At 32.8% G+C, this 27,234-nt stretch overlaps 1 protein-coding gene across 4 annotated transcripts; it reads right to left on the bottom strand.

The window, feature by feature from the left end:
* Positions 1-794: 794 nt before the first annotated feature.
* LOC138136388 (glutamine--fructose-6-phosphate aminotransferase [isomerizing] 2-like) lies at positions 795-27,000 on the bottom strand. Of its 4 annotated transcripts, XM_069055566.1 has the most exons (14): positions 26,845-27,000; positions 10,262-10,369; positions 10,122-10,211; positions 9,755-10,068; positions 9,555-9,696; positions 8,126-8,149; positions 7,129-7,149; positions 6,530-6,684; positions 6,266-6,481; positions 5,842-6,064; positions 1,994-2,238; positions 1,789-1,944; positions 1,582-1,734; positions 795-1,528 (listed from the first exon to the last, which is right to left on the bottom strand). In XM_069055566.1, exons 1-14 carry the CDS (start codon positions 26,849-26,851, stop codon positions 1,307-1,309), a joined length of 2,076 nt encoding a protein of 691 aa, XP_068911667.1. In that variant the 5' UTR covers positions 26,852-27,000; the 3' UTR covers positions 795-1,306. The 4 variants fall into 4 exon arrangements, with proteins under 4 accessions (XP_068911667.1, XP_068911677.1, XP_068911679.1 ...); XM_069055576.1 differs by lacking the exon at positions 7,129-7,149; XM_069055578.1 differs by lacking the exon at positions 8,126-8,149.
* Positions 27,001-27,234: the final 234 nt, after the last annotated feature.

Below are 27,234 nucleotides of genomic sequence, written 5' to 3'. Positions count from 1 at the left end.
GCGCTTTGCGGGGATCACTCAAATTACACTTTTGAACAGGCCGGTTGTAATACAGCAGGTCGTGGTTTTGGCATTTGAAAAAAAAAGACAAATCCACTATAACTCAAGATGTTGTAGGTACAGTTGCGGAATTAAAATTTCGGGCACTATTGTCAATGTCATGATACTCTCGTGTCAAAAATGGATTACTCCCTAGAATTCGAACTTTTAGGGAAATAACGTTTTTCACGTTGTGTGTAACTAGAATTTTCAAAAGTTATTTTGAATGCCTAAAGTTGGTTACTTTGAACTGAGAGATTAAATCCAAATAAATATGCCGCCAGTAACCAAAATTGATCAAAATTGATTGTGAAACGAAAAATCATCTATCACTTTGCGAGAAATTAGCCATTTGTAACTGTTACAATTAATTTGCTGTCTTACATTTTTGGGATATCTTTTGTTTGTCACCAGAAACCACATAGCCTCCAACCTAACCAAATTTATGGCAACTTAGTAACGAATATCCCTAAATCCTAGGGAGTAATCCATTTTTGACACGAGAGTATAAACTCTAAAACAACCTTTACGTTAATGACCTTATAGTCATGTCTTGTCATGTTTTTGTCTTTTTGGCATTCAAAAATTGTCATTTGTGGCATAATAACGGGTAGGCAACATATCAAAACGATGATTTAGTGTCAGTCATGATGACAGTAGAAGGTGCTTTACAGAGATTTTGTTGAAATGACAGAAAAATAGTGCCCGAAATTTTAATTCAGCAACTGTACGTATTAATAATACTCAACATGAAATAGATTTATAAAACTTTATTTTTTACATACAATAATTTTTTCAACATGAACAACTTAGGAACGATGTCAATTATTTTTAAAATTTTAATTAATTATAAAAAAATAATATCTGAATTTAGATAACAAACATAAGGTATAATGCAGTAGTACGATCATGACTATTGTAATAATACGTTTTAAACTACTATATTATTTGCATCTTATATTACTAAAATGATACATATGTGTATATAAGAAAATATATATTGTTAACAAATATCATTTAAAAAGTAATGTCGGATAAAAAGTATTAAGCTGGTTTTGCAATTTTTTTAAAATGCTGGATATGTAAATATCTGTACAAATGCAGTAAATTTATGTATTTACCGATAGCTTTAGTAAAATTAATATAGCCTTTACCAAGTTAAAATAATAAATGCATATTTTTGCACTATACAACTGAAGAGGCATGTAAGTCTGAGATGTTCTCAGAGATCACTCTGAAGTAATCGAATTATAATCACAAGCTTTTTTTATTCCACCGTAACACTTTTGGCTAAATTTCTTGGGCAATCTACATTGCAACCTCTCATAACAGCAATGTGGAAACTGAGAAGCTGCATGGGAATGACGGTCAAAATACCCTGCAAACAGTCAACAGTTCTTGGTATTTCTAAGCACCTGTGACCATATCCAATTGTTTCTTCGTCATTTTCTTCACAAATTAAAACAGGTCTACCTTGCCGAGCCGTAACCTATCAACAAACAACAAATAAAGAAGTTTTATTTAAATATATATCAATAATACTTGTTGCAGGGCGTTCATGCACTTTGTGTAGACAGGATCACGCATGATTATCATCATCACGGGCATATCTTCGTCGACTAATGCTAGAGGACCGTGCTTTAGCTCGCCAGCCATGATCCCTTCACTGTGCATGTAAGTCAATTCCTTCACTTTCTGATAAAAAATAACAATAAAAAAAAGATCGAAATAAAAAGAATTCACACTTACCAAGGCGCCTTCAAGGCAGGTAGCGAAATTAAAACCTCTACCCATTATAAGCAAGGACTTTTTCTTATAGAGATCTTGTGCGAGTGCTTTAACTTTGTCGTCAAGTTGAAGAACAGCACGAATTTGTTGTTGTAAATTCTTGAGCCCTTCAATGATCTATAAACAGGATGATTAATAAAAGCAATTTCATATTAAAATTCAAAACCTCTAGTCTTCGGGCAGCTAAGGAAAATCTGTCTTCACTCATAACCAACGCAAACATCACCAAAGATATAAACTGACTTGTATAAGCTTTAGTTGACGCCACACCAATTTCAGGGCCTGCGTTGATGTGAACGCCGCAGTGTGACTCTCTACATATTGAGCTGCCGACTGTGTTTGTAATACCAACGATTAACGCTCCTCTTTGTTTGCAATACCGAAGTGCCATTAACGTGTCAGCAGTTTCACCTGTTGGTCAAATTGAAAGTAATAATCAAAAAGCATGCATGCTTTATGCAAATTCTGTAAGCATATACAGCGTCATCAACAATAACTGAGCTGTTGGCAATGAAACAATTGAAAAAATATTGCTGTTTTATGTCTCGTAATTGGCACTGACCGGATGTTTTAACTTGACACGACATTAAAAAAAATAACACAAACACAACCGATATAAGTCCTTGTTCACAAGTTTAGTTTTAGTTGACTTAAGCCTACCTAAACGAAGAGCTTTGTTCGATTTTCTCCGTGATCCACAATTCGTTAAATCAAAATTGACTTACCTTTTTTGCGGACCGCGAAGAGACCATGGACCGATTGGCATGGGTGGAATTCGACAATAATTTTGGACTTCGGTGCCACTTCAATTAAGTGGGTTGCACGACACGAGACGATGAGTACGAAAACTAGGTGCTTTCACAAGGACGGTCAAAGTCGAAGTCTCCGTCTTTCTTTCAAAAAATGTCCTTCACCGGTGGGGGAGGTTTCGTCAACCCTGATTTTGCACGAAATTGTGAATCGGTTAACGCGCAATCACCAATGACAGAGGGTGCAACTATTTTCGAATTGTATTTTTAAAACTAAATTAAACTAGGCGCTAAAACTAAACCGAACAAAACCAAACAAAAATGAAAAGAACTAAAATTAACTATTTACAAACGCCAACATGCAGTGTATATACTATTAATTTTTACGTAACTTATGAGAAGTGACCTCAGTCAACATTATTGTTGTGTACAAAAAGGCATGGAGAATCATATTCGAGTTATATGAACACATAAATTATTTTTCAATTGTCCAAATTTATAAATTATTCTTAGGTATCTCTTATGTATTTCTTATGTTTTATGTCCATTGTGAACAAGCACTAAGTGCTTATATGTCTACGTTTCTGTATCTGCAGCCACGTTTAACACAGTTTTTTTTCTTTTTTCTTGCAAACCAGACGTCTTTCAAGGACGTGTTTCTCCTTACAGCATTTTTTATTGACGATCCATTTTTTGATATACACTATCGGACAAAAGTAAAGCAACTTCAAAAAAGAAAAGGAAAAAATTCAATATGTTATATTTAAATGGCAGAAATACAAACAAATTCTAATTACTTTTTTAATCCCAAGTAGGCGGCTGTCGCCTGTGACAACTAATCGTTTATAATATTAACACAAAGCAATTTAAGAAATTTTATCGTCGCAAGTTCACGCCGTTTATGCGACAAAAATAAAGCAACACTTTGAATTTTTCGTAAAATAAAAGTCTTTCCTTGAAGTAAGAACTAAAATATTCCAATTTATTATTGTTAGTTATTTCCACATAATTTTAGTCATGCCACGAGGCATCCCTATCTGCAAAGAATTAAAGCAGATGGTAATAAATGCCCATTTAGAAAGAAAGAAACAGTCTGCTATTTCGAAACAGTTTCTTTTGCCGAAATACAGCGTGTCAAAAATAATTTCTACGTACAACAGACGAGGACACTTAGACAAAATTCAAAAATCAGGAAAACCCAGAAAAACTACTATTTTAATGGATAGACGGATTAAAAGAATGTCTCAAAATGATCCATGGTTATCTGCACCACGAATTATTGCAGAAATTCCGGAAATTCTGGTTAGTCCAAGAACAATTCAACGAAGATTAGTACAAGCAAAATTGTTTAGTCGACGTCCAGCGAAAAAGCCCCTTGTTCCTAGAAGAAACAGATTAGCTAGACTTGCATTTGCACGAGAGCATATTAACTGGACCATACACGATTGGAAAAAAGTCTTATTTAGCGATGAAACTCGCTATAAAATGTACAATTCTGACGGAATGAAACGTGTAAGACGACCAGTTAACACCAGATTCAATCCCAAGTACGTTACGCCTACAATTAAACATGGAGGGGGGAGTATTTTCTTATGGGGTTGTTTTTCGTGGAATGGAGTAGGTCCCTTGCACCGTATTGAGGGAATCATGGACAGATTTGTTTATCGGGACATTCTGCAAAATGTAATGCTACCATATGCAGAATGGGAAATGCCTTTGCGTTTCGTGTTTCAACATGATAACGACCCTAAACACACGGCGCGACTTGTTCAGGAATGGTTTCAGAATAACAATGTTGAGATTTTGCAGTGGCCAGCACAGTCTCCAGATCTCAACCCGATCGAAAACTTATGGGACGAGGTAGAACTTCGAATTCGCACAACTCGGTTTCCTATACACAGGCATTGCTTGAAAAAATTAATGAAGTTTGGGCAAACCTTCCAGACAATACTATTCAAAATTTGATTTCCTCAATGCCACGGCGCTGTAGAGCGATTATAAACAAAGCCAGTCGATTAATAAAGTACCGACACGATTTGATGTTTACATAAAAGGCAACCGTAACGATATTTTCGCTACAAGAGGCGCTGATATCGCTATTTTGACTGGCTTTGGTGAACATTTGTTCACCAAAGTCCATGGATTTATTAGTAATAATTAGTAATTTATTACTAATAAATCCACGCCAAGGCCAGTCAAAATAGCGATATCAGCGCCTCTTGTAGCGAAAAAATCGTTACGGTTGCCTTTTATCTAAACGTCAAATCGTGTCGGTACTTTATTAATCGACTGGCTTTGATTATAAATAATAATGGCTATTCCATTAATTATTAGAGTAGTACTATGGCGGCCAAAAAATTTTGGCCGTAATTGTCTGTCAATTCAAAAAATAAAATTGTAACCCGTACTTTATTGTCATCATGATTACCGTCTTGATTATGAACGTAATTTTTTGGGTGGTAAATTTCAAAACTCAACATTATTTTGTCATTTCTACTACACAGAACGTTTACCTCTTGTTATCTATGTACGATTGCTCTAATTTTGTTCATTCATGTCGGATTTTTGGAATATCTGAGCTTCAAACGGTTTAAATTGTTTGTCAAACTGACAGGACTCGAAAGTGGGGTTACGATTCCTAAAGGTTTATTTACACATTACTTGAATGTCAAGAAAGTGACGGCCAAAATTTTTTGGCCGCCATAGTACTATAGATAATTGTTATTTTTTAATGTTCTTTTTAATTGTTGTTTTCGATAAGTTAAATAAAATCGTTTTGTATAAAAGTGTTGCTCTACTTTTGTCGCAATGGTTTTTTCATTAATTTTTAATATTAACATTTTTGAAGCCAAACTATGCAGAAATTGTACAATTTTTGTCTGATGCATTACTCAACGTAAGAGGTGGTAATTCATTAAAATTAGTTAAAAAAATCACCAAATTCTAAAACTTTTTTTTAGTTACAATTGAAACAACAATTTTGTTGCTCTACTTTTGTCCGATAGTGTAAATCTTAAGTGATTCAACATTTTAAAAGGCATGTAAAAATTACGTTTTCTAAGACTTGGGGTATTCAATTAACGGGATTTTACTCTTCACCGTCTAAAATATCTGCAGTTTAAATTTCACAAAAATCCGTTGGAAAATAACCGAGATATTAGGCTCGAAAATCTTAGCTGAGACACCTGTATATATAAATTTCAAATTATGGATATAAATATTCCTCTAAACACTTTTACTGATTCCAGGGATGCAACAACTTTACCTGACTGAGAAATGAAGAAGCAAACGTCGTCCCTAAAAACGGGTGTTGTACGATCCAAAAAGTCACTAGCAAGTTCTACCATTACAGGCAACTCGGTAAGTTCTTCCAACAATTGTCGAGTAGCAATGGCGCTATGGTAACTCGTACCGCATCCTATCAACATCAACCTTCTGCATCGTTTGATTTCAGGAATATAATCTTTTATTCCACCTAAGGTGACAGTCTGCAAAAAGATTTTTTTTTAATTCGGAGATATTCAATTATTTTATTGACCAGTCAGTTATCATAAACCGGGTGTCCACACGAAAAGTTCTGATGGAATAATCTCGGGGACCTTTAATGTTACAAATTTTAAATTTTAGGGTGCAAATCAGCACATAGTTGTCCTTTTGTTACTCATTTAGAATTTAGTAAAATGACTTACATTCGTTTCAAAATTAAGACGACCTCGCATGGTATTAATGACTGATTCGGGTTGTTCAAAAATTTCTTTTTGCATAAAATAATCGTAGTTCCCTTTCATGATTTGTTGTAACTCCATTTTTAGGGTGGTAATTTCACGTGAATGTGATTCATCACCAAGACGTCTTAACCTGTGAATACTCAACGCTCCATTTTTAACAGCAGCTACGTCATCATCCTAAAAATGATCTTAATTAAACAGAAACAACAACAAAAGACGCCTCACCTCAAAATAAATCACTCTGTTTGTATGCTCAATGATGGCTGATGCGTCAGAAGCAAAGAAATATTCCACCTGTTTATCTTCCAGCGGTTCAAATTCTGAAGTAGATTCCGATCTGGGCAAGACTGGAAAATCATTACGTCCATGTGGTCGGTGTTCTATAAGAAATTGTTAATCAGTCAATATTTGGTGTAACATTATAATTTTGTAAATTGTTAAAATAATAAAATGAGAAACTACAAAAGATTTACATGCAGTTTTCATTTTTTTTTTGTCGGACAAGTGGTTTATCAGTGATACAACACTGATACAAATGAACTTTTCTACAATGATATTTCAACAAATTGTCACTGCGAAAAAGTTCAATAAAAAAAATGAAAACTTAAGTTTGCGTTGCGCCACCACCTTATAAAGAAATACAAATTACATGTTACAATACGATTGAACAAAAATATTAATGCATTCTGTAATAAATTATTACTTACCATCGAAACTTACTGTGTAAAACCCATCACCTTATAGGCAAAAACATTTTCATATTTACTTGAAAAAAGCGAAAAGCTATTGTTAGAGGAAAGAAAACAACACAACAAAGGTACTACCTGAATGATTGGCATCAGCATCTGCATCGACCCCAAGATTAAAACAAGAGGAAAAAACAAACATTAAAAAAATGAGAATAAAACAAAATGTATTAAGCATAAAAACCAAAACATAATGTAACTTTTACATTACAAATTATTATTACGATTTTATATATTTATCCAACATTCAATAGTAATATCGTGTTTTACTAGTTAGTTTTAATTGAGTAAACTGGGCTATAACTAGTCTGTTGTTTTAACCCACGTTGCCATTTGCACCGTGGGTTATAACATACATAACCCACGTTGCCATTAGCACCGTGGGTTATTAACGTTCATAACCCATCGGGAGCAGAATTTCATCAATAATGTCATTATCTAAAAATTTTGGAATATTGGATAAAACGTTGTATGGCATACGTGGGTTATTAAGTACTACCCACTCGAGGTAATAACCTACTCGGGCAAGCCCTCGTAGGTTACAAATACCTCTCGTGGGTAATATCTTAAATAACCCACTTATACCATAAATAACTATTAACACATAAAAATCATTATGTTTTAGTAGATTTTATGCTTCAGATAACTAATAGCTTTAAAAACAATATCTGGAGTAAACAAACAAGAAAACGAACAAAAAGGGCTACAAAATACTCAGGTCTAGTTATTTATATCGATTAGGCAGAAACAAATATGAAAGAATATCGGTGAATTACCAAGAAACACAAATCCCACGAACCCAACTGTAAACCAAAAACATTAATTTTAATAAATACCATTTTTTAGACTTTACACTTTAGGTAGGTAAACAGAATTTTCGGCAAAACATTTGGCTAGTTGCTTGTTACCTTAATTATGAACAATATGCAAGAAAAAAATAACTAACATAGTCAGAAAAATAATTTCGCCGATTATTCTTGTTATTATTATTATTAAAATAAAAGTACGTATTTACATCAAAAACGAGCCCTGAGTAAAACCTTAAAGCAAGTTAAGAAAGGATAATTTGATATACCTGTAGGTGTTTGGGGTTCATCGTCTATATGTCAAGCCAACGTCCATAGGAAGGAACAAAAAGTGGGCAAATAACAAAATTAATAAGTTGTTAAAAAATCAAAACAACGCACTAAAATATCCACACAAAACTCAATGACAATTAGTGGATTAATAAATGTTAGTTATACATATAATGTTAGTTGTGCATGGATGAAGTTATAAATGCATGTAGGTATGGGTATTTTTAAATAATTATGTTTCTCTCCGTTTACTTACATTTGTCAAGCAATGATGCATCATATGAGATTAAATAATTGAACACTAGTTATTTCATAAAATCATCAAAACATTAGTACAAAAAAGCAAAAATCATTTTAAATGAACTCTCAAAGACTTATATTATAAACGACAATCTTCATTCTGTCGTTTTTAATATACACATTTACAACAAATACTAAATATCTTGAAATGTAAAATACAGCAAAATCCAATTTAATATGTAGCGTCATAATTATACAAAATCTACAAACTGTTTTATTTCACTAAGGGCCGGTTGCACCAACGTGAGTTAAATTTAACTACAACGAAAACATTGTTATAACAATAGGTAACTAAAGTCACGAAGCATTTTAACCTACAGTTAACTTTAACTGGCGTTGGTGCCACCGGCTCAATATCTTTGTAGGTAAAGTATTTTTAAATTCGTAAGGAATTTTGGCTTAAGTCATAAATAAACCGAACAAAGACCCTACTTAAAGAAATTTATTGTGATATTGTACCTGTCAATCACTAGGCGGTCTCGGAGAAAAAAATTACCTGGGGTAGTACTCAAAATATTGGTCGGAGACCGTCTAGTGATTGACAGGCACAATATGACAATAAATTTCTTTAACTAGGGTCTTTATTCGGTTTATTTAGGGCTTAAGTCAGAATTCCTTAGGAAGTTACAAGCACTATAGGTAGTTAGATGTTATAAAAAGCGTATAAACATACAATGTTTTCATAATAATAATGATTATTATTATTATATGCATATATCTTACAGATTCTATACCAGGTATTCACGCACTTATCTTTATCTTGAATACAAAGCTGATTTTTTTAATAACCTTAAAAATTGGAAAATCAATTCACAAAACCTTTTTCATGTTGTGATGGTATTTTTACTACATAGATCTATCTAAATCCCAAACATCAACATTTATTTATACGCTTTTATAACTAAGGCATAAATGACTCGAAAAGCAAAATGGCATACAATTTTAGCTACTGTAGCTGTAAAGAATGTTTAAAAATCATGCAAAAGTAACCCAAAATACAACTACCCCAAGTGTGAAACAACTTCCAATTTTTACAATGAATTAATTAATTAAAATTTTTACCAGTATGCATACCTATACATGCGATTTTTGTTAAAATTGTTCTTTGAAGTTCTTTCAAAAACTTACCCTTTCCATATAAAATTGGAACATGATCTGTAGCCAATCTAGTCTTAGTTTTAATACCAACCAACAATGGTGAACCACGACGAGTGGCTACACATTCACCAGGAAAATGTTTAGACTTAAAACACAATGCAAAGGCACCTTCCTAAAAGAAAAATTAGAAACAAAATAACGTATACGTTGAGCTATGTGAAAAAATTTACCAGTTGTTGCACAACATTTTCAACTAGTTCTCTAAAAGAGTAATTCGGATGTTGTTCGTAGAAATGGTGAATTAGTTTAGCAATAACTTCTGTGTCCGTCTCACTTTCGAATTTGTATCCCTTATTTGCCAGAAATACTTTGACTTCTCTATAATTGGTAATGATACCATTGTGTACAACAACAAAACCGTGTAAGTTATCAGAACGATGCGGATGGGAATTTACTTCACTTGGAACACCGTGTGTTGCCCAACGAGTATGGGCAATCCCACAGTGGATATCTTCGACTCTATCCACATCAAGCTCTTTCGTTCCTGATGAAATCATTTATGCTACACAAATACAACGCTGAATAATAAATACCTACTGTCATTAATTTCTTTTTCCAATAATGCGACTTTGCCAGTTTTCTTAATAAGAGCCATGTCTTTGGAAGACGCCGAATCGATCGCGACACCTTTAATTTTAAATTTAAAAACTTAATATTCACATTTAGAGAATTATTACCGGCTGAATCATATCCTCTGTATTCTAGTCGCTTTAATCCATTAACCAAAGTCTTCAATATTTCACCTCGTTTCTTAGGAGTAAGAAAATTCAAATAGGCGAAGATACCTGCAATATAACCAAACCACTTTTAATCATATCAAATTTCAATAGAGCCAAAATAAAATGTGTCACATACAAACGAGTGATTAATTACAACATAATTAACTTTCTTGTAGACACATACTACTGGGAGCAAAAAAAGTGGGACATCAACATCACTGTCTTGACTTTTAATGTGAAATGACCATTATCTGTTTCTAACCCTACTTTGAATTGATTGACGTTGTCATTAAGTAAGCACGTAGTGAATATCCATTTAATGCAAGATCCCAATCAAAATCTGCCTTTATCAAAAGAAGAGGGCATTTGGAATAGGAAAATTGGAGTATAAAATTAATTTATTTTTCACTTTAGTATAACTGCATGATAACTCCTAGGATACGAAATACGTAAACATGTCAATAACAATAACAACCGGGGAATAATAACAGGGCGTAATAAGAATAAGCGGACGTAATGAATTCATAACCCCCTCATCAATTCATAATTGCAAAGATGCCAATTTTTTTTTTAAAGAACACGTATAGTGAAAAATAAAATCTTGTATGCACCACGGCGTCACCGAATGATTACGCCCATCGAACGATATCCATCTCTCGGGCTAAAGCCCTCGAGCTGGATTCATCGTTCTCCGGGCGTAATCATCGTTGTAACGCCCTTGGTGCATAAATAGCTATTTTAAACTGTCAGCTAGAATAGTGTCGAATTTCTATGAGAATATAATACATTGAATATTGAGCCAATCGTTGCTTGTTAAATTTAAAATATGTATTGACCAATAGGACCTTGTACCGTAGTGACAATAAGCGACTAACTATTATCGATTAGGTATTATTCTCGTGTCAAAAATGGATTACTCCCTAGAATTCGAACTTTTAGGGAAATAACGTTTTTCATGTTGTGTGTAACTAGAATTTTCAAAAGTTATTTTGAATGCCTAAGGTTGGTTACTTTGAATTGAGAGATTAAATCCAAATAAATATGCCGCCAGTAACCAAAATTGATTGTGAAACGAAAAATCATCTATCACTTAGCGAGAAATTAGATATTTGCAACTGTTACAATTAATTTGCTGTCTTACATTTTTGGGATATCTTTTGTTTGTCACCAGAAACCACATAGCCTCCAACCTAACCAAATTTATGGCAACCTAGTAACGAATATCCCTAAATCCTAGGGAGTAATCCATTTTTGACACGAGAGTAGCTAACTTGCGTTTGTTTCACTTGTCAAATAGAATAATTTAGAAAAGTCAGACAAACGTCAGATACATTTTTTAAGTGTGTTACGCGCATTTCCAGAAAGAAAAAGCACATAATGACTTATTGGGGTGAAACATCAATTCTGCAATAAACAATCAATTAAATAAAGCTTTTTTGCTTAGATGTGCATTAGTGGTCCTTATTTTAATTTATTATATTCTCTTCCTAAATATGTATAATTCGTGGTACGCTTAAGAATCGATAATTTTTTTACAAATGTCAACTCATGCCAGCCCCATTCTTTGGGACTGGCATTCGTAACATTAAAAAAAATTACCGATAATAAATAAGCGTACTATTGGGGACACGGAAAACTGGGCAGATGTGTCATTCTGTTGTCAAAATTTCTAAACCATACCTTAGCTACTCATAACCAAGTTTAAGTTAATTTGACAGTTTTTTTGAAAATATCAATCATAATGACGGTAAAGGTGCATTTACATTGACACTTTTTGAAATGACAATAACAGACTGCCCAGGATTCTATATCCCTCATTGTACGGTTGCGGTAATATGGTCAATAAAATCTGAGCACTGATTTGACATTCTATGACTTTTTCATGAAATTTGGTAAATCAGGCTTTCACCTCCAGTCACATTACCCTAGAGACGGTACCTACGCATACCGTGAACTTAATAAATAACATGTTTATTGTAGAAAGATAAGAAAATTGTAAGAGAATGCAACAAAAAAAAAACTATATAAAAACTAATATTTTGTAGCAGCCCCATTTTTGTCTTTACATTATTCAATCTTCTCGGTATTGATGCTACTAAAACCTCAGTATAGTTTGGAGTTAATTCGTTTCTTGAATTCTTTCCCATAACTCTTCGACGTTTTGTGGACGAAATTGATTGCCTGTATTCATTTTCCTTATCATCAAACCCCACATATTTTCGATGGGGTTCAAGTCCGGACTGCGCGAAGGCCAAGGCGGAACTCGTATTCCTTGCTGCTCCATCCAATATGAGATAATTCTAGCTGTATGAATAGGACAATTGTCGTGCTGATAAATAAAATGATTTTGGGGGGAAGACCGCATTCACTGATGACAGCATGATATTCTCCAGGGTATGAAGGTAGACCTCTGCATTATTTCTGCCTATTATATGAGTTAAAACTCCAGGTCCTTGGGTGCTAATCCAGTCCCAGACATTTACAGAAAAGCGATCGTTTACTACTACTTTTTGAGTATAACGTTCATCAAAACGAGAATTTGGTGGTCTATAAACTCTTACACGACGGTTATAGCACGATTGAAAAATCTTCTCGTTTGTGAAAACAACATTTTGCCAGAAATCTAATGGTTCTAGGGAATATTCCAACACGAATCCTACTATCCTACTCTCTGTCCTTTGTTTTGTTGAGTCAAAAACGGTTTTTTGACTGCAGGATGATTTCGCAGTTCCGATCCTTCCTTAACACGACGCCTTGCTGTTCGAACAGAACCTGGGAAATTTGTTTCATTGTGTGCCTGGGTAATAGAATTGAACGGGTTTTCTCGTAGAACTTGAATCAAATTAACGTCGTCAATCTCTGTAGAGACTCTAGGCCTGCCGCTACCGACTTGCAAAGGCAAACGATTGGCGTTCATTCCACATTTTCTTATTGTGCACAGTGCTCCTGGCTATGTTGAACCTGACTGCTACCCTCCTTTCTGACCAACCCTCTCCCAGTAATGTAGCAACCCTTACTTTTTCTGCAAGAGATAAATGTGGCATTTTTTTTCGTTGACGTTTACATCAACATGACAGTTTTCCAGGTGACTACCCCCACTTGAGCAACAATCTAAACCATATTTGCAGTAGGAAAATGTGCTGTTCAGATTTTATTGACCGCAACTTTAGACTGATAGTAAGTATCATAGATTGTGTTGGTAATATCTTGAAACATTCGCGCCACTAATTCTCATTGGTTGTTATGAAACCCACGCGAAAAATAAATTATATGACATTTCAAATTTGAAATTGTCAGTTCTGTCAAGTGGTTAAACATTTAGATTTACGATTTTTCATCTTTAGAGCTTTGTTTTGCGTTCCGGTGGTTTTAAAAGTTATGAGTTTTGATCGTGTTGCTGTTTTGATCTGTTCCGTTGCGATATTTTGTTGATTTTTTTAAATTTGTGAAGTGAGTGCGTGCCTCAAGAATCTAATTACAAACATCGAAAATGATACAGAGGTAATTTTTGTTCATGCATTAAATAGGAGTACATATTAAATAATCTCTTACTTGTGTTTAGCGATTTCCGAAAAAAGCTGGATATTTTAATTTCAGTAGCCAGCTTTTTCGGAAATTCGAAAATGTATTCTGGGTTGCATTTTTAATTCCGTCGGGCACATTATCACTCGTGAAATACCCTGTATTAATAAAACCTAATACATACCTATATTACTCTTACTGTACTGAAGTTTTCTTTCGTCTTTCCTAAGTGCAAACATGCAGAATAATAATAAAACATCACGTGTAAACCTGCTCTTTCCATTTTTTTAAATTTCGCGCCGGATCTATTTGTTGTAGCGTAGACTGAACATTTTTAGTAACATTTATGTCAAGCAATCTATGAGTGGACAGAGTTTACCACTTATTATATTATCCCTGACAATAAAGCTTGAACTGACAGAAATTTGATGTCCCACTTTTTATGCTTGCAATAGTATTGGGTGATTCAAAATGATTATGGATATCTAAGTATGGTAACTATGTTTGAAAATTTACGTGGCAACTATATGGGTGGGGTAGAGTTGACATTTGCATGACATTTCATAAGCGTGCATTTTATTTTTTTAATACCATTGCACATTGATCTGACAATTTTCAAAATTGCGCGACTATGAACTGTCAAAGAAATGTCAACTACGCAGTTGCCATATAAATTTTCGTACATAATTGCCATACTTATCCACAATCATTTTGAATCACCCAATACTATTGCGATCATTAAATTTTGAGCATCATTTTTCTGTCATATAAATCGTGCTTTATTGAAATTGTCACACATGAATGATGAAAATGTTGTCAAATTTATCTACAATTTGTCAATTGAGCGACGACAAAATATTAAGTTTATAGTTTTTATTTATGTATTTTCTATTTTTGATTAATTAATTAATTTAATTAAAACCTCGTTCTATTCCATTTGTCACGACCAACAGGTCCATTGTTCACGACTTCACGTTTTAATTTTGTTTAAATTTGTTGTAAATAAGTTGTTGTACTTACCAATATACCAAAAAAAATACAGTGTGTGTTTAATTTCGAACACGGAACCCCAAACGTGTCTGGAGGAAACCCCCAAACTAGATCGGCGTCGAAAACATCCACGACCGAACAGGTGGTCATGGATTTTCAAATAATTGTCGAAGCATTTAATCAATCATTTTTTGAATGTCAAAATCTGTCAAACAGTTTTATTTTTTCCCACACTTTGCAGTGATGCCGAAAGATTTTTATGCATGCCTTACAAATTGTGTTGTGTGTTTCGCGAAACTGGATCCGTGACTCATAAAAAAGGTGCTGGTAGGCCAATCGTTCGTACTGAAGAAATCGTCACACGAAGTACGAGTACGTTGAGACGGATGTTTTCCAATCCATGACCACCTTAGACCAAGATAATTTTTGATATCCCGGCAAGTATTTGTTTAAGATAATTATTCTAGTGGTATCACTCCGATGGTATCACTCATGGTCATTACGCTTTCGAACACCATTCGTGCTACGCACTCATGGTGTTCATAAAGCGAATGACCATTCGTGATACCACCACAAAAATATTTGACAATCTTTGACTACTCGTGGTATTATAACTGAAAACACTTCAATATCAACTAAATAAAAAAAATATATTGCGTCCAGTTTTTGACAGATGAACATCAGCTTCTTTTTTTCAAATAGCACTGTACATTTTTTTTTTCAGTATTGTAGAGATTTGTTTTCTAAATATAAAAATCCAAAAAACTTGTATACCTATTCATTAAACAAAAGTCAAGAAATTAAAGAGTAAATGTACAAAATTTAAAAATCAAGTGACCAAAAAAACAAGAGAGAAGTAGAAGTTTGTTCTAAATGCTCGAAATGACTAAGTAAGCTCTGAGCATTCATTTGTCAAAACAGTTTGATAATAATACTGTTGCCGTGGAAGAAAATTTCCAAAGACGATTTAGTGTTAAAGTGTGGTGTGGCATTTTTGGAGACAGAATGGACTGGTGGGTCTCTTTTTTATTGACAGCAGTCTCAATCAAACAAAATATCATATTATTTATTATCAAAGGAAATAAGCAATTTTCTGGATGAGATACCATTAGCAGTGTTGAAAAGAGTCGTGTTTCATCAGGACGGCGCCATACCACATAATGCACGCATGAATTTTGTATTTTTAAATCATTTAAATCATTTTTTTCGATGGCCCGCTAGATCCCCAGATTTGAATCCATTGGATTTCTATATATACATTCGAAACTTTCGAGACAATGTTTCATCAGGTACCCAAAAAAATTTAAGAAAAAAGATAGTGCGAGTATGTCAGGAAAAACCCCGAAATTTTTTACTGAATGCAAAGGTGGGCATTTCTAGAAGGTATCGACAGTGGAAATTTTAAGCAACTAGAATAGATTTTGTATTGTTTACAAATTTGATTACTTGATTTTTTATTTTAATTTTTTTTCATTTAAAATACATTTTTTGTTTTTTCTTTTAATGTAAGAATATTCAGAAGAAGATTCTTTATAAGAACGAATAAAAAAATATATAGAGTGTAATTTGAAAAAAAAAGTTAGCTATCGTCTGTCAAAAAATAGATGTCGAAAAAAATATCGAAAAGGATAACAATGAAGTGTTTTTAGAACTATTTCATTTGATGTGTCATTTATTCAAATCAGAAAAAGAATAAGTAAGATACAGCGTCAAAGGTTTTTCGTCAGTCACCCTGTATATTTTTGTTATTATCTTTATTTATATTTTAAGTGTTGTAAGTCATATTTTTGAACACTTACTGAAAATTTGGGAAAAATGTAGATCCAAAGAGCCTGAGAATTTATTAATTGTTATTGTTTTATTTCTTTTGTATTTTGACGTTGAAATATTTTGTATACATTTTTTTACCAGATTTTTCCGTTGTTTTTGAACTCCGCTACTTTCAAATTGCTTGAAGCTATAGATAGTTACAAGGTTTAGGCCTTTGGAAATATGTATTATGTGATATCAGTGCAATCGGTTATTAAAAAATATCGCTATTAATAAATATACTGAGAAAATTTATCTGGTTTAAGAATTATAACTTTTTACGGGATTTATCTCATTTTTGAAAGAAATTTGACTTTCAATTCCAACGGCTCATCTGGAAAATTAAGTAAGAAGTTCTTATACACATTGAATTCAACAAAACAGAAGCGAAAATAAATTCTCATTTTAGTAATTTACGGTCATAAAATGAGGGTCCTGTACAAGTCAAATCATGAACGTAGAAAAATCTAACAGGCTGCTTTCTCGTCCCACCTTTAAACGAAAATAAGTACTTGACAGTTTAACAAAATGGTCAAGTTGTTTGAAGAAGAAATACACATAATGCAGTTATTCTATGCCAATCAGAGCATTAGAAATGTGCGTGACATTTCCAATGCAACACATGATAGACCAATTCCATCAATAGAAACAATTTTTAACATTATTTCAAAATCTCTGGTCTTCCGTATAGTTGGTTGCACAGCAACTAATAATGCATTGATCTGTGTTTTTTAAAATTGAACATAGGGAATAAGTATAGACTATGTTCAGAGTTAAAAAAATGTCCCGGTATGATATGGCCCTTACCAAAACAATCGATTAGAAAATACAAGCTATTGGGGTGTATTTAACGCTATGAATTGTGTTTTCTGAGAAAGTGGCTAACTAAATTGATGGAAATAGTCCCAACACATTCGCAGGTGGTAAAATTAACACCAACATTTTATTGTCATGTTTGGGAAAGGGTATAATTACACTTTATTCAAAAAGTTATGTTTTAAATCTATTTCCACTTCAGTGAAAGTTATATTCATGTAGAGGTTGATTTTTACAACTCTGTTACACGTAGGTATATGTCTTACGTACTTTTCCATGACATCTGAAGTTTCACAACGTAAAAGAGGTATTAACATAATACCATAACATGAAATATATTATAAAACAATGCGCATTTCTAATCACTTACCATCAGAGAATGGAGCAATATAACAAGAAATGTCAAATGGTGAACACTGTAATGCCATTACAACCATTTCCAGCTGTGCTCAAAGTACCTACTTTGTATACAGGATGATTCTGAAATAAGTTTGGAAAAAAAAATGTGGGGTATCCTTGACACATATCCTTGTATTTTCGACGCCCATGAGTAAGGAAAATTTGTCCGAATTTGTTTGCTCCATTAGCAACCTTTGCTACATCACCTCCACAATAAAGTCGTAGGTGCAATCACACTGCTTTGTAAATGTTTCTATGGAAATGATCGAAAGGAATAATGTCACGTTTGTGACTGACGGGCACCTTTTACCTATGATTATTAATGTTGATAAACTACCAGAATAATCAATTAATCACCTTTAACTCAGCAGCGTACTAGCAATTTTAACCAAATTTTCAATAATTTGTATCTCGAAAACGAATAAACTTTTATAAGATTTTTTTTTTGTCTATGACTTCTCATCATCACCAATTACCGGGTTTTTTTCCAAACTTATTTCAAAATCACCCTGTATAAGTGGTACTATTTTGGAAAAAAATAACTATAGATTTTACACACACGCTATGGTTTGTGTTTGTGTTTGAGGTTAATAATGTAAAGCCTATTTTACATTTTTTGACGGTATATTGACAGTGATGCCCGAAATTCCGTGTCTCGAATTGTACATTATTCATGTGTGTAAAGCTTGTTTGACACGATGCTAAATTTTGTAGAAAATTTGTTAGAAAATGAGAGAGACCCTCGATCAGGACCAATGAACGATCAGGATCATAGTCTGTCTTTGTCAGATCCTGATCGTTCATTGGTCCTCTTTCATTTTCTAACAAATTTTCTACAAAATTTAGCATCGTGTCATACAGCCTTAAAGCTTGTTTGATACGATGCTAAATTTTGTAGAAAATTTGTTAGAAAATGAGAGAGACCCTCGATCAGGACCAATGAACGATCAGGATCATAGTCTGTCTTTGTCAGATCCTGATCGTTCATTGGTCCTCTCTCATTTTCTAACAAATTTTCTACAAAATTTAGCATCGTGTCATACAGCCTTAAGATAAAAATAACAGGTCTACAGTGGATTTGGTGCCGGAAAGATTAGAACTATTTTTGGCTATGCCTATTATGCTGATTCTAATGGTATATTTTTTTTCTAAATCTATGTGTATAAGGCATTCACGATCTTTTTGGGACCGAGTTGGCTATGACCATCTAGTGATTTTGTTGGCAGTATCTCGGTGATAACTAAATTCCCTAAAGGAAATTGACACTTTTTGTGTTAGGTTAGGTTGTTTTCAGTTTAGGGTTATATTTTCATAATAGGTACATTGTTGCCGGATCTCTTAAATCTGGTCTGTCCTTTTTAAATTAAGTTAAATCGTTTAATAGGAATTTTTTATCGTAATAAAATTATTTTGGCAATTTTGACTGCTCCTTTGACGGAAATTTTAATTATTTTTACACACTTAATAAATCATTTAGTTTCTTAGGAATATTAAAATAATAAATCTGGCAATGCGGTGGCAAGAAAATGTCGAACAGACACTGAGAGAAAAAAAAAATGCATCCGTTGCATCACTGAATCAGTTAGTCCAACATGAAAAGAAAAAATCATAGCCAACTCGGTCCCAAAAAGATCGTGGATGCATAATACGGGGTGATCAAGAAGGACTGTTTAAGTTGGTAACACTGGATCGTATTTTAAATCGTATAACAGGAGTAACTTCTGGTTGTTGGTGGCTTGTCGTTGTTAATGCTATACCTATATCAGATATTTGTCAAATAAACCAACAAAACATATCCAGTTGCAGTGTTATAAATAACCGAATTAAAAAATTTTCTTAATTGTACTACCAACTTAAACAGTCCTTCTTGATCACCCGGTACTTTCCGAGATATGACACGTATCCAAAAAATGCTGTTTGTATATATTTTTAAATTTTTGACATTACTGACCCTGAAGAAAGCTCCTTTTTCGTGATTTCTTTGAGTGAGTTTCTTCAGGACATTCACGCATGATATCCCAGCAATAGTCAGCCATCATATGTGTACCTAGTACAATCGCGGCCATCCAAAATGAAAGTTTTTTTAAATATGTAGTTTGATTTTTACTTTAAATCATAGGCGTCCTAAAATGTCACAGTTTGACACTAGCGTTAAAAAATTATTGAAGGTATTTTTTTTAAGTGCCACGACATCTCACTCCGATTCAGACAGCTAGGGCTATTGCAAAACTAGAAGAAAATTGGCCGTTGGCTGCTGTGGCGAGAGAATTACATGCAGTAAGAGTTGAATCTTCAATATAAAGAGGCGTTGGCAAGAAAACAGGCTGCACGAACGCCAATGAATAGAGCCTAATTTAATCTAACGAAAAATACACAAGTTATCGTTCACTTTTGCATGGCCGCGATTGTACCTTGCTTCCATAATTTTTAGGTCCTGATGAAATCGATCTCTTTGTTCCTCACTGTAAGAGCCAAGATTTTCAGGAAATGTATCCAAATTATTATATACATAATGGACTTTGATGCTCATATTACATCCAAGTTTTCTGAAATCTTCGAGCATGTTGTGTACTAATTCTTGATAATTTTCGGATTTATGATTTCCAAGGGAATCTTTTACAACATTGAGGAAAGAGGTCCAGGCTGACGATTCTAAATCATTTATCGAATGCATGAAATTGCTATCTTTTATCAAAAGTCTAATTTGAGGTCCATCGAAAATACCAGCTTTAAGTTTCTCCTTACTTAAACCAAAAAATTTGTTTGATATGTAAAGGCAAAATATTTTTTTCTCTGTTAACTAAAGGTATGTTTATAACATTTTTCTTCCCAACTGTCAAGTCTTCTCTTTCAGGCCAGTCTGTTTTAATCCAATGGTCGCTTTTCGCTCTACTATCCCACAAACAGAGAAAACATGGAAATTTCGTATAGCCGCTTTGTTGCATCCTCACGTGCATTGCGCCCGCACTCTCCATAAAGCATGAGCATACTCTGCAGCTGTATACCTACATGATTTCAATACAAAGTTTGACAATTTCGAATTAAATTATAACTTGACGTTGTCAAAATCTTCACAGTTGCCCGAACATTTACTGGAAATTCCATACTATTCTTACTAGAATTATGTTGCTAGGCAATTCAAACTCTTGGTTAAATTTACCTGAAATTCAAATTAACAGCGTCCTTCTGACTGGTCAACTTTTATTCATTACAAATAATCGATCATACCCTGTACTTTTTTTAAACGCCATTGCTTTCAGTTATCACCAAGGAAAACGCACTCTAAGTTTGATCCGCGAGTTCTGGGACACCTGTAGGTTTATAAAATTTGCTATACAGTGAGGGGCAAAAGTATGGAATAAATTCCTTAAAAATTAAACAAAATTTTTTTCGAAAAAATCTTTGGACAGGTCAATTTTAGTTTATAAAAATACAGTTTGTCACGTAGAGCACAATTGTGCACACAAATGAATGGTGGTCATTTCGAACATCTGCTTTAACATTATTAGGTACCTATTTAAATAAATGGTTCTTTTTAGAATCGCCATTTTTATTGTTTTATGTCGAAGTTATTATCTTTTACAATTGTCAAGTCTTGATGTTGATGACAGACAAATGTCAACGAATTCTTATATCGGGAAACGTCAAAATTCCAGTTGTCCAAAGATTTTATTGATTTTTGCTATATCAGAGATTTTTTGTTGTTGTTTAGTAACCGATCTGATTTTTAGTAATACCCGAGGACGAGCTTCCGGGATTGGTGAAATTAAAAACTTTATAACTCGGTAATTTGAGGTAGCAGAAAATGTATTTTAGTCATTTTAGTTTAGAGTCTCTTTTGTTGTCGGCACATGCTTGTTTTCTGTGGGGAGCCAGTTCTGCGACACCCTGTATAAAACGAGTTTTTTATGCAATTTTTTCTAATTTGCATATTAAATACATGTTTTTTTATAAATAAAATAAATTTTGGTAATTTAGGCAATTTTGTGACAATTGGTGACACTTATATTTCAAAGTTGATATTTAAAGCAAAATTTTAAATTTGAATCTAGACTACCTAAACATAACTGCCATTTTTCGCAAGTGAAATTCCAATTAAAGATGAATTATCCAGAAATACGGCAAATAGCAGAGAATATCACAGTAAATTTGCTGCCGGCAGTGTGTGTTACCAATTGAAAAAAGTTCCTAGATTTCGGATGTCTTAATAGTTATTTATGCAACAAGTGAGCAAAGTAAAACTTTTTTTTTACGAGAAGGAAAATTTGCCGCACGAGCGCAGCGAGTGCCAAATCCGCCGAGTAAAAAAAAGATACTTTACTAACGAGTTGCATACAAAAATTTTTTGGCGCCCGTAAGTTTAGATAACAATTTTTTCGACACTCAAAATTTGAAAATTTTCTCCTGTGAACCCGTAGACCTTTAAAACGCGAGTAAAACGAGCCTGCTCATGCCAAAAAAAATCCCAATTTACATACGAACTCGTTAAAAAAACTACTAATAAAATTATGAATGAAAAATTTTATAATTGCGTTAAAAAATGACACGCTACGGCACTTTTTTTAACGCAAAATGCGTGCAAAATGAACCGCTATGGCACTTTTTTAACGCTTCTTGACCGATTCAAAAATCACATACAGAGTGTCCCAGAATGAACCAGCATAATTTTAACCACGAGCTACTGGCTTCATGTAGAACTCGTAAAAAATATTTAAAAAATTCTATCAAAAAATAAAATGACATTTAATTTTTGAGCTACAATTTTTTTTAATTGCTTTTAGTCTTCTACGTTGTCCCACAACCTCGTAGATAAAATTTCGGGACATTTTAAAAATACACCCTCTATATCATATTTTATAAAACGTACACCAATGCGGTTTACTTGTTTTAAAGCATATTTCCTAGAGGTTACTTCGCATTGGCGTACATTTTATAAAATATGATATACAGGGTGTATTTTTAAAATGTGCCGAAATTTTACCTACGAGGTTGTGGAACAACTGTACATATTTGCTTTCAAACTATTCGGTTAAATGTGCGACTAACTTAATGAAACACCAGCACGTGATAAATAAATAGATACTTCGTGTACTATTATTTCATGTAAGTATGTAATAATAGTTATTTATGTATCAAGGGCATTATGAAGATGTTTATGTTCGAGGGCAACCAGTCTAAAAGGTCGAGGGCCGCCAGGCCCGAGAGTTTTTAAGGTGCCCGAGAGCATAAACGTCGAGTAATGCCCGTGGTGCATACAACGTTTTATGTTTCACTGCATTTGAATTTGTGAAAATTTAAAAAAATTATAAATTGTGAACTTGATTTTGCTAAATTTCCTTGTTTGCGGTGGCTGGTATCTATGTCGACTCGTTTGAGCGGGCGTAATAAGCGGGCATTATGATTTATACGCCCTAGGGCATTATAGCCTACTCAATATATCTCCTTGTCAAGGTATAAAAAACAAATAATGATTCAGTGAAACATAAAGTAAATTGCACACAGTAAATGCAATTACCATTTTTATCGTTTTTGATTCAACTTTTCACAATCATATCTGTATCTCTAAACTTTTAAGAATCAATGACGTGATAAAAATGATTAGATTGCATTTCTTTACATAAAAGATTTCATCATTTGATCATAAGATACGTTATTTTATTGACATATCCTTTTATTTCAGATTAAATTGTAGATTAAATTTTCACAATTTTCGAGAAATAGAAAATTAAACTTTCACATTAGTTACTCGTTAAAATAGTATTATGTACTATCTTTTCTAAATTTTTGAGCTAATTTTTCAAATTTGCCTCTGGTATAATACAAGCTTTTATTTTCTTTTAAATATTCTATAAAACCTTCTAACGGGTGACTATTAAAATTTTCACTTAGGGTTGGCTATGGATCATTCTTTGTTTTTCGTTGCACCTTAGACACTGACAAGTTTGACATTTCAATAAATGTTTTTCTCTTAATTTGGTTATGTTTCAATTGTACTGACTGACATTTGTCGTTCGTTCTTGCGTGTGTCTAAAGTAACTGAAAAAATAAAAACTCGTTCAAAGCCAACTCCAAGTGAAAATTTTAATAGTCACCCGTTATATTCACTTAGGTATAATATAATATCCCGATGTATAGATTCTATCCGAAAATTGTTTTGAGTGCATTGCAATGGACGAAAATAAAATTTTCAGGATATGAATCTATGCAGAGGGATATTCGGCAAGAAAATCGCATGAATACATTAACCATCAGTGAACAACAAAAAATGTATGTAGTTTTTTAAAAATACATGCCAAGAGTAGAATTTTAACTCCTCAACAAATTGAACTTTTATATACTTATAAAATTTGAATAAAAATTTTGCAATTTTTGTTATACTGGAAATATTTTTCTTTCCACCTAGAGTTGTCAAAAATATTTCCGGAAATATTTTATGTATCCATGATTGGTAATAACAATAAACGTAGCTTTCTCATTGGATAGTATCGCGGGTGTAGGGCTGACTAGGCGTTGGAAAAATTAAACCCTGTAAAATTTGAATTTCCCGCCCTTTGACACGAATGAGATTTGTTTATGTTTACTCCATATAACTAGTTAATAGGTATATGGTTTAATCAGGACATAATTGAACATGTTTGTTTTCAGCAAAGGGTGCCCTTAGATATTTGCTTCGAGAATAGGAATTGTTAAGTTATTCTATTTTTAATGTAGAACATTGCAAAAAAAGAAAAAAACATAATTTTAGGTTAGCTGTCAACATGCTCCAATTACTCTGCTTTTTAAAAAAGCACAACAATTGATGGTTTCCAACGCCTCCCCAGCCCAGGATTTCATTTGAACGCGCGATAGATTCATGAATGCGATTTTCAACAAATGGATGATAAAGCTTGGTATCAAAATTTGAAGATCAAAGTACCTATCATCTTAATCTTATTAGCGAACATTTTTTATTTAATTATACTTTTTTAAACTCTAAAACTGCATATTATACATTACGAATTCGAATAAAATTTGTTTTAAGTATACGTCAAATATTTTTTTAAATTTATAAAAATTTTAACAGTAAAAATCCAAAACATTTAAGCAATTAATCTAGTATCTGGAATTTAATCTTTCAAAAAAATATCACAAAATTCTAAAAAACATTATCAGATAAAGAACTATGTAGTTACAGATACTTATTTTTATTAAAAGGTGCACCAACAATAGATTTATCTTTGTGTTGTAATCGGTTTCAAAAATTCGTTTTAACATCCTGCGATAACGTCACAATCAGAGAGATAATAATCAAGGATTTATGTATTTCAGACGTATTACACCTACATGTGTAAACAAATATCAACTTCACGAATTCGAAAAAATAAGTGAGAACAACATTCCTATATCACAGCAAGATTTTTTTTAAACAATATAGGTAGGTATGCAGTTACCGACCCCACGAAAACCAGTTTTTGTTGCCCTTACGATTATCCTTTCAGATGGGTAAACAGTATATTAAAGTCGTTGACCAGATGATAAGCAATTCATTTTTTAGACAAAAATGCCATATTATTACAGGTTAAATTATACATCATAGGTACCTACTCTTCAGACTATCAAAAATTGTTTGTTGCATTATCATTTATACAAAATACTGTTAACTCATCTCCTTTTTGCGGAAACTTTTAAATTTCAATCAAAATTCAATAAAATAATTCGACATTCATGTCCAGTTTCCTATAAATTTTGCAAGAATTTTATGAGTTTACAGAATGTCAAGGACAACCTCTCTTTGGATATGTTACTATTTCACTACAGCCATACAACGAAAGTAAATTCTTGTAACCAAATAATAAGTATTTATTATTTAATAATAATCAGAATTGACATTAGTATTGGTATACAGTACCTATACATAAGAATGCATAAAGAAAAGGTATGTACCAGTAAGAGCTGCTGATAAGCCACCAGACTTCAAGTGCAAAGATAGGAATAACTGCAAGTAATTTTTTACTTTAAATTTATCAAATTTATCATTTATCAATTTTTCGAATCTTTACCAATAAAACAATTTTTCCTAAGTAAAGATAACATCAAAGTATATTTTTTGTTGATGCATATTAGCTAACAATCACTCCTTCGAATAGAAAGTTTGAAGTCAGGAAATGCAAAACATTTACAAGACAACCTTGGGTAAGTAGAGTGTATACAAAATCAATCTTGTTTGCATTGGAAAAAGTAAGGAAATGTTGAATGGTAATGAAATATGAATTAACAAAACTTGCTTTTACTTTTAATGTAAGTACAACTTGACGGTCATGTTATAAACTGGCATTCAAACTATACCTACCTAGTGAAATGCCTCAAATACAAAATTACAAACCCAAAAGAAGTAGGTATACCCAAATCACAACTAAAAATTATTGTACGCGATCAAAACTATCGATTCCTCCTTTGAAATTAAGTAGGTAGGTAATGATATCCGCACCTGGTCTTTTTAAAGATCGTTGGATTCAGAGTTATTTACTTTCACTTTAATACCTTCGAAAAAATGTTCAGTATAATCTAAACATGTTAATAATTATATAACGATAGGTAAAAACTACATACATAGTTCGATTTGTATGTACAAAACAAAAACAATTTATTTATTATAGATACAACAAAAAAATTTTAAAAAATATAAGGTATGCAGTAAAGAGACAAGATTTAACTAAAAAAATGATGTCCTGAAAACTGAACAATGTTTTGCACTGATAATGAATAGGTTTTCTTGCTTAATACATATGTATGTATCTGCATTGCACAATTCTCTAACAATCATGTAATTGCTATTGCTAAGAATTTATTTGAAACATGAATGATGGCCTTATACTACTTTGTCCATTTTTTAGGAATTATAAAAATTATGCGAAATTTCTCCGATAATAAAAAAAAATATTTTTTTGAATATGAGACAGAGGTTATGTCATAAATTACTAAATAACAATACTAAACATAATCATTATTAGAGAAATTAAACTTACCACACATTTTTTTAGCCACGTAGTTCGATTAAGTAATAGTAAACGACACGCTAGCTGCCACAAAATACTGAGCAAATTTTAAGTTGTGTGTCGTTTTATAGCAGATTATCATTTTGACATTTAACGCGACACAGTTTCAGTAAAAATGTCACAGATGTCACTAGCATAGCAATTAAGAGACCCATGTATGACAAACCCCTGACACATCCACATAAGGTGAATTTAGGGACATCCATTTAATAACAGGAGAAAATGTAATTTTGTCCAAAAATAAAATCACTTCTTTAAACAACCACACTTTTTACAAATAAGAAACAAATTTTATTGCTTTAGTAACATTAATATATACACACAAAGATAAATTAGAAAATAGAATATTACAAAATATAA

The sequence above is a fragment of the Tenebrio molitor genome, chromosome 1 (assembly GCF_963966145.1).
Source record: "Tenebrio molitor chromosome 1, icTenMoli1.1, whole genome shotgun sequence".
NCBI lineage: Eukaryota > Metazoa > Arthropoda > Insecta > Coleoptera > Tenebrionidae > Tenebrio > Tenebrio molitor.
This window is presented reverse-complemented; position numbering and strand designations above follow the sequence as displayed.